Source organism: Alnus glutinosa, chromosome 13 (assembly GCF_958979055.1).
Source record: "Alnus glutinosa chromosome 13, dhAlnGlut1.1, whole genome shotgun sequence".
Taxonomy (NCBI): Eukaryota; Viridiplantae; Streptophyta; class Magnoliopsida; order Fagales; family Betulaceae; genus Alnus; species Alnus glutinosa.
Window position 1 is genome coordinate 4595090 of NC_084898.1, and position 16960 is coordinate 4612049.

At 33.6% G+C, this 16960-nt stretch overlaps 2 protein-coding genes across 2 annotated transcripts; both read right to left on the minus strand.

Annotated features, from left to right (window-relative positions):
- Positions 1 to 1671: 1671 nt before the first annotated feature.
- LOC133854356 (AT-hook motif nuclear-localized protein 5) lies at positions 1672 to 7203 on the minus strand. Its single transcript, XM_062290516.1, has 5 exons — positions 6189 to 7203; positions 5418 to 5485; positions 4199 to 4330; positions 2362 to 2520; positions 1672 to 2092 (listed from the first exon to the last, which is right to left on the minus strand). The coding sequence occupies exons 1-5, from the start codon at positions 6631 to 6633 to the stop codon at positions 1865 to 1867; spliced, it is 1032 nt and encodes a 343-aa protein (XP_062146500.1). The 5' UTR covers positions 6634 to 7203; the 3' UTR covers positions 1672 to 1864.
- A 5571-nt stretch (positions 7204 to 12774) lies between these two features.
- Positions 12775 to 15025, minus strand: LOC133854667 (pectate lyase 1). The gene is made up of 3 exons (XM_062290916.1): positions 14256 to 15025; positions 13135 to 13270; positions 12775 to 13011 (listed from the first exon to the last, which is right to left on the minus strand). The coding sequence occupies exons 1-3, from the start codon at positions 15014 to 15016 to the stop codon at positions 12775 to 12777; spliced, it is 1134 nt and encodes a 377-aa protein (XP_062146900.1). The 5' UTR covers positions 15017 to 15025.
- Positions 15026 to 16960: the final 1935 nt, after the last annotated feature.

Below are 16960 nucleotides of genomic sequence, written 5' to 3' on the forward strand. Positions count from 1 at the left end.
ATTTTTAGTTATTTAATCATATTTTATCCAAGTACTGTATTTACTTTGGGTCTTATTGTTGGGGGGCTCACTCCATATGTGTGTTCTTTTTTTTTTTTTTTAATCTTCATCTTTGTTGTCTATAATTTTATGAATTTAAATTTAAATCTCGTATAAAAATGGTAGGGTCTGGAGTTTCCACTAAAACTCTGTTATATCTCATATTTAAAGTAAATATTTCACATGTTAAGTCTAATTTATTGAGAAAAAAAATTAGACTCACTCTTGATATGGAGTATTATATTAATTAAATAATGGCATTTATATTTTTTTATTAATTTAATCTTTTAGAATAAGCAGTGAATAATTCAATCTTCTTTGTCATATACTTTGTAATGCGATCATGCTCCTTCTCATGGACAGAACCACCCCAAGTTCCAATTGGTTTCTTTAAGTTTTTTTAAAAAAATTTATACAAGTTTTTCAAAATTAACTTTTTACCTCTCAAATTTATTTATTTATTTATTTTTTAATTTTGTCCCCCAAATCGAAAAATTCTAATTACGCCCCTTCTCTCTCCTTAGATTTTTATTTAATTTTTTAAAATCGCGACTCTATTTTTAGGTGACCTAGAAAAATGAGCAATATGGTATTTATAAAATTTCATATTGGAACTTTATAGTCCTTGGATATTGGAGCCTTCATCAAAGAACCAATAAATTAGAGAGTAATTTAAATGGGATCACATTTTGCAAATTTACAATTAGAAAGTGCAAACTTCAACAAGTAATGATAGGCGGGGGCCATAAAATTTGGGGGAAGCTATGAAATGAAGAAAATGGCAAAATGGATATAAATATCCGAGTTGTTTTCAAATTTCGAAATTTTGATTTTAATTTTTTCTTTTTTTGAAAAAAAAAAAAAAAATACTCTAAAACTAAAATGGCCCTTTCCACGTAGGAAAGGGTCGGGAAGATGACCCTTGCCTATCATTACTCTCCAAATAATCAGGGGATGTGAATCCAAATTGGCTATACATTAACTCCAAAAACGTCTAAAATAACTCAATTTGATGAGTTTTTAACTTATCAGTATTTTTTTTTTTACGAAAAATCTGAATATTTCATTGATCAAAGATTACGAGCATAAAACTATACAAAATCATAACCACATTCTATGAAGTTAAAAAGTTATGGATATAAATAAAATTCTTAAAATAAGGTGCTATTTATGATAGAATGAGGATGAAATATTTCAAAATTAAAACAACCATGACGAATTGGAGAATGTTCATCATGATTCTCATTTCGCTATTAACCAACACATGATCGGAAGTGACAAAATTTTCCTCCTCCAAACTCAATAATTTCTTCTAACCTACTTTACCAAACTGACATCTGTCCAAAATGATAAAGCGTATAATTCTCACCTACATTTTTTTTAAAATGTAGATAAAAATCATATACTCTTAAGGACAAATGTCAAAGTAAGTTGACCAAGTTTGATCAATAATCTGTAGTCCATCAGAGAAGTACAGAACAACAATATTAAAATCATGAGTTCTCTTTGAAATAAGAACTTGTCCAAAAGTACCTTAAATGTTTTCTTTTGTTTTCCTTAAAAAAAAAAAAAAAAAAAATATCCATTTTTAAAACTGAATTTGATCATGATCCTAGGAAAATTTAACAACACTTGTCCAAATATCATCTATTTTTCAGTAAGATTGCTTCCTGATAATCTCCAAAATGATGGCTTTGTTACAGAACATGTTAGCACAAACCCTTCAACCTACTGCAGACGGGCAAGCAACAATTCTCTCAGACTCGGTTCATGTACAACAACACATTTATATACAAAATTGGCATGTGTCTGTTGCAGCAAATATTCATCCGCGCATCAAGTCAATACCGGTATGGGGGTTTCTCAGTTCAACCGGCCGTGAAACGGGCCAAATGCTTGTTGCAGAGGGAGTGTAATTTTGAGTAGAGGTAGCACTAGGTGGTGTAGCTAGCTTATCACTGTGCTGAGCTTCAGAACCCTCATTGCCTTTGGCACCAGCCACTTGTTTGGTCTTGGTCTTAGAACTGCCATGTACAAAACTGCAAACTACCACCTGCAGCGAGCAACATATTTATCATGTAGATCCCCCACCAAACCAAAATGTTATACCACCAGACAAGCATACTCATTTACTATCATGTAAATTACACCCACCCCCCAATGTGGGAGGCGGCGTGCCACTACACACAACCTACCCTTGTACAGAATACTCATATCGGGTCACGACAAACATCCATTCACCAACCCACAAGCAGCACGCGTGTAAAATGACATTATCATGAGGACTAGAAAGGTATACATTCAGGGCAACCCAGAGAATACCTGAACTGGGCTTGCTGCAATAAGCGTTGCAACAGCACCACCAACAACGTGGCCATCAGGACTTGAAAGGGAAACACTTACACCACCTGTCCGGTTGCGTGGGCCGCCATCTTCAGCAACCAAGTAAGAACCAGACAAACATAATATCTGGAAACGACCCTACAAAAGACAAGAAACCAAACAGTTTTCTCTGAGGTGTTCGAAAAATGTTTCCAAAAGAAATGTGAAAAAGGACATAAACCTGAAAAGTAACTGCACAGAGCAGAACGAGGGAAAATAGAAAAGTAGGAAAACAGTGCATAACATCATACGCCACTTTTATTTCTGTTTAGTAGTATGATCATTCACCATTACAGTATTGATAACCATGACAGGTAGATATCTCTAAAGCCAATGCAGCACAACATCACCTAACCTCACCCTACTTTGAAAATGGCCTCCCATTATACTCAAATTTGAAAGCTCAAGACAATGTTGGGTTGGTACAAGCTTTCACATAGTCCTACATTGACCTTAGGTTGAGTGCTAATCCAACATTAATATGTATGATAGCTTCCTCTCCTTTTCATAATACGCAGCAGTGGTCCACCATTATACATATCTGGTTCAGTTCTTGTTTCGAAGTTGACCCGGCCCGAGTTTCAACAGATCCAGCCAGTGTCAATTCCTTCAATCATCAAAGGAGCACCAACTAACGCCTTTTCTTTTTACGCACTAAATTAACACAAATCAAACACAACTTGCACAATTCACCACCACCACTGCCATTGTAAACATGTCACTACTACCTTTGTTCAAATTCAACAGTGTCTTTCTCTGCGACGAACTAAACAAGCCATGATGTCCAAACACCCAATTGCATCATAAAACTATAACAAAACTCAATATCCCTAGAGAAAGACACTGTTGAATTGGAACCCACCACCATTTATCGATTTTACCTGCAGTAATAATTTAGCATGAGCCCCATATTTCAGAACCACCCTCCTATCACCAACCTGGCCCTTGCTTGGGGCATTCTTTATTTCAGTATTGCGACCGATAATACATATCAAGAAAGAATATCAGTGAGCAACTATTCAATAAATCTTCTTTAATAAAAGAATTAAGGACTATTTATTTTAATCAGGAAGTTCATCCATTCAAAGCAAAAACCACCAATCTTTGTTCCCCTAACCTATTTCCTCATTTTCCGAACTATAGCATCCCCTCACCCTTGGAGCTTAGAAGCACACCTTAAAAGCCCAACCCTAAAGTAACAGGCTTACAGCCTATAACCCAAAACTCATACAAAATAGCTCATGTCATAAGCACACCCGACACCCAGAACAAAGTCCTCAAACCTTAGCCTAAAATGACTAGTTCGTAATGGACAAATAGAGCCGAAAAGCCATTGTAGTAGGTAAATGACGAATACACAGCTGCTTTTATTTCTCATTTGTTGGTAATAATTAAAAAGATCAACAGTATCAACACATACTAAATATACCCACTATAAAAAGCACCATACTAAATAAGAATTAATACAAATGATGGAGAGAACAGTGTGCAATTGGCAATAGATCGGCAATCAAACCATACTGTATACTAGGGTCCCATATGGTTTTGCATGAAATGTCTTTGCACAAAGAAAGAACATTTGTGACTTCATATCTCAACCTCAGAACTAAAATTCCCAAGAACTCAAATATATTCTTTCTTTTTTTCGTTTTGATGGCAAGGAACCCCTCCAAGGCAGTCAAGAACTCAAATATATTCTGAGGGAAGACATAAATGATGGAATACTTAATTGTGTGTGTATGAGAGAGAGAGAGAGCATATAATTGAATGTTTCAACCTCATATATGACACTGACACCCGTAGATGCAGGTTGCCGTAGTGTTACTGAAGAAACTGTACCACTGCCTGACAAGATGCATAGAGCCCTTGGCCTCTGTTGTGAAAATGATAATATTTTTGCTGCAATGTCCTGCAAGGAAAAATACTTATAAAGAAAAACTGTCCTGCAAAGAAAAAGAAAAAACAATTACCCTAATAATTAAGAGTAATGCTATAAGGAGGACACTTGCCTTGTTCAGCCCTCCCAAATTTATGCGACTTTTAAAATCACATCCAATAGTGATCTATCACACATCTAATAGTGATTTTAAAAGCCACATCAATTTTAGGAGGACTCAAAAAGGACATGAGTCCTCCAAATAGCATTACTCAATAACTAAAGAATAGATTTAACATGCCTCCAAGAAATATCTGTTAAGTGTTTGGTTGCCACCAAACCTGAGGTTCAACATAAAGGCCCTTACTAAGAGCCACAGCTACTACACCAAAATTAAACAGGATGTAGGCTGATTATACATGCAAATGTACATGTTTGCAGCAGATCGATATGTATATGCATGTGTTTGTACGTACACGTAACTTTCTTCCTCATCTATATTCTTTGGCAGATGCTATCTATAAGTCTATAGGCTCTATTTCCATCTATATGCATGTGTAACTACCCCATGTAAATTGAATCTATTGTAAAAAAAAATCCATGTAGCTTTTATGTCACAACACATCAAGGATCATACTTTATTCATCATAATACCAGTCTTTCCCAATTATCATCTATGAACAACAAGGCCTTTGGAATCTATTACCATCCATATAAAAGCCATGTGAATCACAAACTCCTACCAAGTTATCGAAGGAAACCATTTCAGGCTCATAAAGAATTTTATGTTTCCATCCTTGGAATCATTCCATTTTTTTTTTAACCTATGCGATGGAAAATCTTTGTGAGGGTAGGATGAAAATAAATAATACATGTGGCTGACCCTGATTGGCTGTTAAGAATTCATAGCTGACCCAATTTAATGGGGATGAAGGTTAGTTGAGTATGTGAAGGAAATCTGTCTTCAAACGGAGTCTATCTCAGCAACCAAGATAAAGAAACAGATACACTTATGGATGTATATGACCTCAATTTCTAAATTCCTCAAAAAAGAAGTTGGTGAACTCAATATGTGCATCATATTTTAGATGTCTAAGAAATTGGAAAGGACATAAGCTACCTCCCCAACTCCAATAGTGATAACATGTGGTGCAAAAGCCACTCCAGCTGAACTGTTCATCCAGTCACCTGGCAAAAAAAAAAAAGGAACTGAATAAGAATCCAGACCTCAATGTACATGCAAAAAAAAAAGTCATAAAATTTATCTATTACTAGTCACATCTCCATCTATACTAAAGACTGTCAAGTATGGAAGCAACAAGTCATGACCAGGGCCTCTTATTTCTGCGATAATTGCCTCTAGTTTATAACTTCTAAGCAGGTTCAGGAGATATTCATCGAAATGAGGGTTTGTTTGCAAATGAGAAAATCGAGGATATTTCTCATAATCAACAATTCAAATTGAGAATTTCAGAGATCAACAGGACTGACATGAGCTAATCAACAATCCTACTTATATCCATTAATCAAATTAATAAGGGTTGCATGGAAGTTATGAACAAACATGAAAAGTACCGCCATTATTGCATCTTAACCAAAAAAATATAGAAAATTAGTTCAAAGCTACGACAATACCCATCAAACCCCTAGGCTAAATAATTTTTTCTCTCCTCTTCTTTTCTTAAGGGAAGAGAAAAAAAAAAATCAAAGAGAGGCCATGCTATGGCAAATATAGCAGATGCATAATAATCACCAATCATTACCATAATTCACTGTATAATAATCAAATTGCTCTCCGCAACACCGGTATCAGATTACAATAGAAACATTTAGTTAAACTACAGTTAGATAGTGACAACATATCAAAACTAACTAAAGAACAAAAAATTACCAAGAGCAGCTAGTTGCTGCTTCCTCCCACTTCCAGGAGGCCGCCCTCTAGCCCGCTTCTGGATAGGCGTGTTTGAATCTTGTATAGCATTAGCAGAAGCAGACATAGAAGACAGTCGCAAAGAAACTTGGCCATCAGGACCATATTTCCTTGGTCTCCCTCTTTTCTTCTTTACAGGCTCGCCGGATGGAACTCCAGGAGACACTCCTATGTGAATGCCACGAGGAAAATTGGCATGAGATGGCTCTATAGAAAATGTTGGTCCAACCGAGCTGCCCCGAGCATTGGACTGAGCCGGAATACCCGGGTTCGACAATGGTCTGAACCCAGGTGCTACTTGTAACACACCAGACTGTGTTCCAGAAACAGACCCACCAACGCTACCTCTATGTACGTAATATGAAGCTGACCCACTAGACAAGGCCATGGCTTCCCTCCCATCCATGCATTTACTAATTGATTAGTTACAAAAACACTTATATTTTAGTGCCTAAAGATTGTATTTTTAAACCCCTTAAACCTCAAATCTTTAACTAAACGGCAGATTCTTAAACTAACACCCAAAATAAAAGCATAAATGGAGATCTCAAAGCAAAGGGTTTTACAAGGGTTTTTCTTGAAGTGGTGAAAAGCTTATAGAAACAACAGAAAAAGGTTGAATCTTGACAGTAAAAAAGAATGAAAAACAAGGGAAACGGAACCCCTTCAACCCTAAATCTTCAAATCAGAAACCCACGGAGATTCTAAACCAAGAGTTTTACACGGGTTTTCTTAAAATGGGGAAAATAAAAACGAAATTTTTGACCTTTACCCACAAAAAACAGAAGGAAAGTGGTGCTAAAAGCTGAAACAGCTCCACCCCCACAAACCCAAAACAGAACTTAAGCACACAACAAATGTAGAAAAATCAGAAGTTGACAGAGCTACAGACTCTCAAGGCCAACAACTTGAGAGTGCCTGGATCATGACTCAACACACCAAGAAAAAAAAAAAAACCCTAGATTTGAAATGAAATCTAGGGTTTTGACAGCAAAATGCAGGAGGTGGAAAAGAAAAGAGAAAAAGACAAGAAGGAGAGGTTGGGGGAGGAAAAAAAAAATATGATTTGAAACAAGAGCTTTTGAACTAAAGGGCTTTGTGGGTGTGTGTGTGTGAACTGTGCAAGTATGAAGTAGAATAGAGTAAAGACCTTTTGCTTTCTTTATTTATTGTTTTTGTGGTCTTTGAGAGTGGGGTGGGGGTCGGTATCTCTGACCATTAGAAGGGAAAGACTTAATGGCATTGGAGGGACAGTGTGGTGGCCTACCAAAAGTACCAAACTTACATGTCCTTATCAGGATTTGCCATGACAACTTAGAACATTGAGCCCCTTCTTTTTTCCTCTTCGAATCTCTCTCCCTCTCTGTTTCTTTCAGTTTCAGCATCTTTAGTTACTCAAAATACAGTTTTTTTTCCTTTTCTTTTCTTTTCTTTTCTTTTAGTTATTAAATTTTTAATATAAATTCCAATAATTAATTTATCACACTCTCTACTTTTTTAAATACTATTCTTAATATATTTTTTATTCTAAAGTTCGGGGAAAGAAAAGTTAAAAAGCAAAAAGAAATTAATTAAAAAAAAAACTAAAATGTGAACTTTCATATCTAAAAGTTCATTGTATCAAAATGGATAGAGATGCTTTATTTTGAAGCATATGTCGGAGGATTATAGTGACAACTCAACTATATTTAATTATTATGAACCATATAAAGTTCGTATATTTAATGATATAAATGAAATTAATATTGACACATCTTTAAAAAAATAAAAATAATATCATATCATATATATATATATATATATATATATATATATATATATAGTTAGATACACTGAATTTAAATCCTGACCATGAATTCAAATGAGGCGGATAGAATCTTATTAACTTTTTTATGGTTACTTTGACTGGTTTGGGTGATTTCCTACCACTACTTCGATGTGAACAAAGTTAGGAGAGGGGCAGCCTAGGAAGAAACAAACAATGTTCAAAGTTCAAACAGGAAAAGGAAAAAATTAAATGTAAAAATTAAATTAAATTAAATTAAATTAAATGTAAGAACTCAATCTTGGGCTTGATGGTGTTGCAAAGGGGAAGCTAGAGTCAAACAATTCAATGAGTAATCGGGCCTTCCACCAAAAATTAAAGAAGATTATGTTTAGACTGGAAGATTTCTCTCCTACTTTTTTATTCTATGATTTAGATTTGTGCAAATTTTCGTGCCCACAATCTTCTCAAATGGGTGGCTTTATCTCATTTTTTTTTTATAGCATTTTTAATTGTAATTTTTATTTATTGGAACTTTCCTTAAAGCATCCACAAATCGATTCTTTAAGTTTATATCTAAAATAATTAATCAAAGTTATTTCTTTTTTCTTTTTTCTTTTTTCAAACAATGATCTTTTAAATGCATTCCCCATCGATTTATTTATTATTTTTCTATACTATTTAAATAGTACATATATATATATAATTTTAAAAATTAGGTGTAAAATACATGTCAATTTAATTCTTCACACCCAAACTTAGAAAAATTTGTCAAAACTTTTTGGTGGCGTGCAGAAGAAGAATGATATATATATTGAACGGAAATAGTATTTACAGTTGTATAACGATTATTTCTTTTTTAAGAAAATATTGAGCCAAGCGGAGCCGTTAAGCCCATCTGACTCCAAAGTTGGGTGAGTCAAGCTGGCCTACGTACCGCCACGCCACTTCACTGTGCTGGCCTCACCAACTTGGCCATTAACTGAATGTAGACATTTTGCATGGATGTACGAATTACAGGACTTTTTTTTTCTTTTTTTTAAACGAAAGAAAAAGGATAGAAATCATTTCCTTTTCATTTGTTATACGTATAATCCCACAAATTTAATGATAAATTTATAATTTTATTGTAAAATATGTATTGCGAAATAATGCCTAACAAATCTCTCGACGAAATATACCAAGAACTTTGATTGCGATTGATGATTAATTTTTTTTTATAGAGTTTTTTTTTTTTTTTAAGGATATAAAGAAGAAAATAATTTGGAATATTTTATATTTTGAGTCGTTTATTAATGTTATTGTTTAAAAAAGATAAAGGGTAATGTTATTTTTTACGCTCATTTATTACACATGTTTCACACCGGTTGATCTAACGTGTTTTAAATTGTTTTTTTTTTTTTTTAAGTCAACCACTTTTTTTTTTCTTAAAAAAATGTCATTTAAAATACGTCAGCGCCAGCCAATATGAAATAAATGTGATAAATGAGTGAGAAAAAAAAAATAAAAAAAAAAATCTTATACTGCTAGAGGGATAACTTGTAATTATTTTACTGCAGGGATAATAGCAGCTTAAATTAGAATATGCCAGCTGGGGTCAAGTCCCCCAAGTCTTTCATAACATTTATATGCCACATCCGACCCCAACTGACCATTTACCAACATCATGAATTCGACTTCTTGTAATGGTAGGTCACCAACAAGAAGGAAACAGTCATACCACAATTTTTTTTAATTTTTTTTTATTATTATTTTTTTGTAGATAGTCATACCACAAATTTAATTTTGAGCCTGTTTCGTCGTGCGATTTTGTAGGTCAAATGCGTGTTTTTGAACAAAGTCGAAAAAAGTGTCTCATTTTAAAGCGAGTTAATTTGAAAGAAAATGACGTTTAAAATTGAGAAAATTTTATGTTTTTCTCGAAGCATGTAAGGAGGCGGATTTTAAAAAACGTATAATTTTAAAAGTCAATTTGACAGAAACAACATTTTTTTACAGATTTTACTAAAAACTTAACTGCATTTTTAAAAATTATATTTTTATTAACTATGTTTTGGAGTCGAAATCTTACGTTTTAAAACCGCTAAACCAAAGAAACGCTTATTCAAATAATGGGCAAAGGTCAGGATTGGAATTCGTCTTTGACTGTTCCATGCCAACCACAAGGTAAGGATGGACATGTAGATATCCGCACAGTTATTTACATTATCTATGTACATGCACATCCGTAAAATGTAGATATCACTTTTAAATATCCGCATCCGCATCATTGTTTTCTATCTTCATTCACACCCTTATTGTGGTTATTATTCGCTATTCGCAAATAGGTGATGAGCCTATTTTAAAAGCTTTTAAAATAATTTTGACCAATTTTTAGTCTTTTGGGCTTGTTTTTTTAAAAAATATATATATAATGCAACACTAAAAATATGTAAAACCGATAAAGAAAAAGAAAAAAAAGAAATAATGGATACGACCTCAAAATATTCATGGTAATCAATACTCATCAGAAATACCCTTATGTTTTTTTATCCATGATTCAATGAACATAACAATCAAGTCAACAAACATATAAAAACATAAATTACAAAAATCCAACATAATAAAAAAAAAAATACAAATTCATAACATAAAAAACATAAATTCTCTAAATATTACATATTCATAAGTGAAATATATATAAAAATATAAAATATATATTAGATATAAAAGATATGTAGATGTAATTATTATTCGCATCCACATACCCTAAAATGACTATTCACATCCGCATGTGTAAATAGATGCGGATAGCGAATGCGGGCAGATAATATCTACACCCTTACCATAAGGGGGGCTGATGAGGGCTATGAGTCCCACCGGCTCCCACCTCTACAAAATAATTATTAAAAAATGTTTTTTGACCTTAAAATTTCTTAGAAAAAAATAATTGATGTTTTTTTTTTTTTTTTTAATATTGTTTTGACCCTTGAAGTTTTGTTTGTACAGTTCAGCTCCCTTAAAATTGAATAACCAGTTCCATCCCTGTTGAGAGGCTTCTTAGTTTTGAACCATTTTCTAATTATTATAAAGAGAAAAATACCTCTCTTCCCTACTTAGTTTCAATTAAGTTGCATGTTTAATTTCTTACTTAGAAAAAAATAAATATAAAATCCATTAACTGATGGGCTGGGCTTGTCAGACCGGTTGGGGCACCTGGCCCACAATTAGGTCTATGTCTCACCTAGTGCCTAGTGGTAGTCTGACTGCCGGACTGATAGTGGTTGGTGTTTCAAGAATAGTTTTTGTTTTTAGAATTATAGTAACAAATTACAAAAAAAAAAAAAAAAACAAAAAATAAGTATGTTTAAAAATTAGAGAAAATTATTGATAAAATCCTTGTGCCAAAACAATCTCGCAGATTCTTGGGTAATTTCTGAGAGCGTTTGGCATTGCGATTTTGTAGATAAAAAATAAGATCTTGAAAAACGCAATTAAACGTTTAATAAAATCGCAGTTTGACATTTAAAATCACAATATCAACTTTAAAATCGTGCATCTGATTTGAAAATACTACGTTTTCAAATCGAATTTTTTTTAAAAAAAAAACTCCCAAATAATATATTTTATGATATTTTGTTTAAAATCACACTTTTGATATGCAAAATCCCAAATTTCCAATGTCAAATGCACTCTTCATATATTGTTCTCCTATATCTCTATGCTACCATCATTCCTAGGATAATCATCATTGACCCTAGAACTTGAATTGGGGAAATGCTTAGGGGGACTTTATGTGATTGTGCTTTGGACGTGGGCTATAAGACAAGAGATTTGCCTTGTGAAAAATTTGCTTGGAACGAGGTATATGGAATAACTTTCGTTTTACATATGGGATGACAAGATGATTCTCGTCCATGTTTTATAAATATTTCTGATTTGATTTTTAGGTCATTAATTCATTTTATTTTTTGTTTCTAGAGAAGTCTTTCTTTTTATGGTCTCTAGCAATGTTAAATACTAACTCATTTTTAGAAACCCTAATCGGCATGGAATTGTTTCTGGTTTTAAGTAGAGTTTTAGATAGATTCGCTATAATTTGTGTCATTTTGCTTCTACAACCGGCTTGTGCGGTCATTTGAGATGATCGAGTTACTTGTTTGATCCATTTCCTACTATTTGTAATTATTTTTGTACTGTTTTAGTTTGTGTTGAGGAACCCACCTCATTTTTGTTTTTAGGATCTTTCATTTCTTATTTTTTTCGGATTAGGAGTGAGAAAGATCATCCCTTATAAGTTTATAACCATTTCCTTATTCAATTAAAAAAAAAAAAAAAAATTCCCATGAAGTTTAAATTGCCTGCAATGCAAACGCAAGACCTAAAGTGGCAATATATCTTTTGGAGGTCTTACCTTGTAGCTTCCGAAGTATGAAATTGATCCTATATAATTATTTATCACTATTTCAACTAAAAAAAATATTAATTGATATGATAAAAAAAATAAAAAAAATAAAAAAATAAAAAAAGAAGAAGAAGAAGAAGAAGAAGAAGAAGAAGAAAAAGTTCAGACTGAAATAATACCTTTTAATTTCCTTTATAAAACTAAAAGTGAAATTAAGATAATAAATTATAAAATCAATCACCATAGACAAATAACTTGCTAATTAATAAAGAATATAAATATTAAATATTCAAATACACAACAATACATTGAAGGGAGCACAATATATAAGTCAACCATGGCACTGTATATGAACAGTGTTAATATATATATATATAGCCTTCGATCAAGTTGATCACTTAGCATCTAGATCGTGGGGTGCATCGTAAGGCACCTGCAGATTTTGTCAACAACCTCACAGATTTTGCATCTGCAACTGAGAAAAATTGTTCACGGCTATAGCCTGGCTTTGCCCCACCACTACCAGCAGCAGTACCTGAATGAACAAAAGAAGCTCCATTTTCAAAAGCATCATCCACAGAGAAGAATTGCCATGAGCTTGTTTCCTCATTGCTGCTCTTAGATCTCCAGGTCACCTGTACGTTTCAACAATTTTGTTAATATATATGTACATGTTAGACAGACAGACAAATTCAAGATCAAATTATAGTGGAATTAATTAAGCATGTCATTAATTAATTAACTATATATATATATACCTCCTTGTTCCCTGATTTTGGTGCAATAAAGAGGTTGGCTTGGCTCTTGACGCTAGGGTTCATGCTTCCCCCTATGGCGTACTGCATCCAGCCCTGGTAAAGGTTGTTCACCACATGTGCATATCCATAGCGGATCCTGCAATTAATGGGTTTTTTTTTTCGGAATATATAAGGTGGTTCGGAAAGAGACGATAGAGAAGAAAGAGAGACAGAATTAAGGTATGACCTACATCCACATGTCAAAGTCATTTTTTGGCCGGTTACATTTTTTCTTGCATTGATTCATTTGATTGTATATAAGACTATTTATAAATAAATAGTTTGAACGTTACAATTAAGTCTATTCTACTTTTAAATTAATAATAATAAATTTAATTTATCATATTGTAAGAGAACTAGCGGCAACTTTCCTAAATCTCATTTCATTTCTTACATGCAGGAAAAACTCCTAAAAAAATCACTTGAATTAGATTCCTTAATTTGTTATTCTCTAAACTAAGAAAACACCAAGGGAACCAAAAGTTATACCCTACATCTAGGAAAGCAAAAATGGTTCTCTTAGCATTATTTTAATATAAAAAACTTTCTCTTTTATTTCTCGTTCTTTTAGCATTTATTTGAATCATTTTTTTAAATGATTTATCTTAATTTGCTTTCTCTTTCTCTTAACATTTAATCAAAGTCCATAAAAAAAACATTTAATTAAATAATATTTAAATGATATAAGAAAATGATAAGAAAAGTTATTGTGAAATGCATTTAAATAGAAAACCAAAAAGTGGTTTAGTTTCCAAACTACTCGAGGAAAAGTTTAAGAGAAGCTGCTGCTAGTACTTTAACTCTTGTCTCTTGAATGCTCTTATCTTAAATTTTTGTAACTCTTATCTCAATATTATGCATTTCTAAATTAATATATGATTGATTTGTTCTCTTCCTCATCATACAAATGAGGTTGTTCAATACATATAATTTAACTGAAATGAGAGTAAGAGTGAGGATCGTATCCATGACTTTTACTTTGATATGAACTAAAATCATCACTTATATATTTCAAAAGTGTAACCCGATATATAGAAAATGGTAAGAATGGAGCAATATTATTGAATGATGTACTTAATTACCTCGGCATGCGTTGGTTGCAATTAGGTCCAAAATGGTTGTACATGACAGTAACCTTCATGTTCTTGTCCCGCAGGAAGCCATCATCGTGCCCGAGAAGCATGACCTTGTTCTGGTACCTGAACCAGTTGTTGGAGACAGTGATATCTGTAGAGCCCCGAGTGATATCAAGAAGACCATCGTCACACTCATACAGTGTGTTATGGTCCAGCCACACCTTTGAAGCAGTAACCAGCCTTATTGCATCTCCATCCACCGGACCCACTGGCATTATCTTTGACCCTGGACCCATCACTGAGCTCGGTCCCTGTGCCTTGCAATGGTGGATACGAAGCCCATGGATGATTATGTTGCTTGCCTTGTATATCATCAAGCATGCATTGCCGGCAATGTGAACCTCGGCACCCCGGCCATCAATGGCTGTGAAGCTGCTAATGAGAAGCGGTTTCTCGAGTCTGATATTCATGCTCCTTTGGAATGTGATCCACTTCTTCCCTCCGATCATCGCTGCTCCATATCTCAGAGTCCCTGGTTTGGGGTCTAGCGGGTTGTCGCTCGGATCGGTGACTACGTACTGCGTGAGGCCCGTTCCAATATTGTTGGTCATCTTCCCAGCAAAACCCACTGAGCAAGTGGCAAGTTGTTGCCTGTTGCTTCGCCAATTGGGGTTCCATCTCCAGCACCGATCGATCACGTTCATGTTCAAGCCGTCCATCTTCGTTCTCTTGGCAAGAGTAGCGTTGGGAGAGATGAAGAGCAGCATAGAGAGGACGACAAGAGCCAATGCAATGGTGTTGTTGGTTCCCTGCAAAGCCATAGCTAATTATAATTATGTGCATGCAAATAGAACAGAGAAATATATATATATATAGAGAGAGGTGGAGATCGATCATGGAGGTTGGTGATGATGCTTTGAAGGTTGTTTAGGTGGTTTTAATACAGCAGTGGGGGGCGTAGGACACAGATTAAGAAGGTTTTTCACATAGCTAAGATTTCATAGCAGCCAAGCAGGTAGAGATCGATGGCTATCATTGCTGTACGTAAATTAATATAGGAGAGTAGTTACAAATATTGGCTCCCGTGAAAAATGCATGGGTTTCTGTCTTCGGAGGGAATGCCTATGTGTGCACCAGTACCTGTCATGAATATTAGAGTTTTTTATTTTATTTTTTATTTTTAAATATTATTAGCTGTTAAATATTGTATTTTACACGTGATTTATATTCTATAGGAATGTGTTACGTACCTGAGTAATTCTAAATGTTATATAACTGTCTATTAAATGTCTATGAAAAAATGAGGTGACTTTTAAAATTATCATTTGATCAATGACACGCTCAATTGGAGATTTTAAAAACTACTTTATTTTTTTATGGACACTTATATGATATTTATAATTACTCGTGCTACATACGGATCAGAATTCCCTGTTAGGAGGGAATGCATATATATATATGCACAAGCATCAATTAATTTCTTAAGAGAAGCTTCATTTATTTATCTTTAATTGATTTTCACTTTTTTTTTTTGAAAAAAAAATTATTTATAAGAATTTAAAAGTCAATTTCTCTTAATTTAGTGTATCGAACTTTTATATTTTTGCACGGAGTGATGTCAAATTTCCAAAATGCCCTGATTTTTTCTTTAAAAAAAAATGGATGGGTTGTGACCCATGATGGGTTTGGTGACGGGTCCCCTTTTTATGTTTTTAATTTGTTTTTTTTTTTAAAAAAATTATTTGTAAGTAAGGGTAAATTTGGATTTTTGTAAATTTTGAGGGTTATAAAGGTCATTTTACCTCTTCTACCGTCTGATATAACTCCAAACTCTAAATAAAGGGGGACATTACAAAAATGTAAAAGTTGAATACATTAAATTGAAATAAATTGAACTTTGGGGATGATACAAAAGAGGTGACAATTCATGGGTAAGTGAAATTTCCTCAATTTCTTATAAATTAGTTATACAAATCAGTTTTTAAAAATGACGTGTATTTTTTAAGCTATTAAAAAAGTATGTGAAAAACACAAATTATTAAAAAAAAATGTGTTTTTTACATGCTGAGGACACGTCACTTTTAGATCATGATGGTGAGAGTTTTTTTTATTTTTTATTTTTTTATTTTTTTATTTATATATATATATATATATTATGATATGTTAAATATTGTATTTTACACGTGATTTATATTCTATATGATACTTCGAAGGATTAATGGAATTCCCTGTAATTAGGCTATTTGAATTTCAATAAAATTCGAAAAGCTAATATTCCTAGTCCAACTGGGATTATGAAATATATATTAATATTATATTTAGTCCCAATACAACCAGGATTCGAATTTTGGCGTCCTATAAATAGGATTATTCATATATAATTGCTTCTGTATACGTACGTGCAGCAATGGCTCCAATGTCGTCGTCGTCGTCTTTTTATCTCCCGGAAGAACTGGTAGAGCTCATCTTTAGGCAGCAAACACATGTTACCGTTGCTGATATTTACCGCTACCGTGACGTCTGTCGTTCATGGCGGTCGGTCGTCGACAAGCTGTTGGCGTCGTCACCTCCATATTATACGCCTAGTAGTTGTCCACGAAAAGTCGAAAACCGAAAAAGAAGAATTGCACGTACAAGCCATACGCCGCGGCCTCTTCAGTATTGTCACCGGCGCCGTTGTTGAAATTCCTGAGCTCAAGAACACATGATGG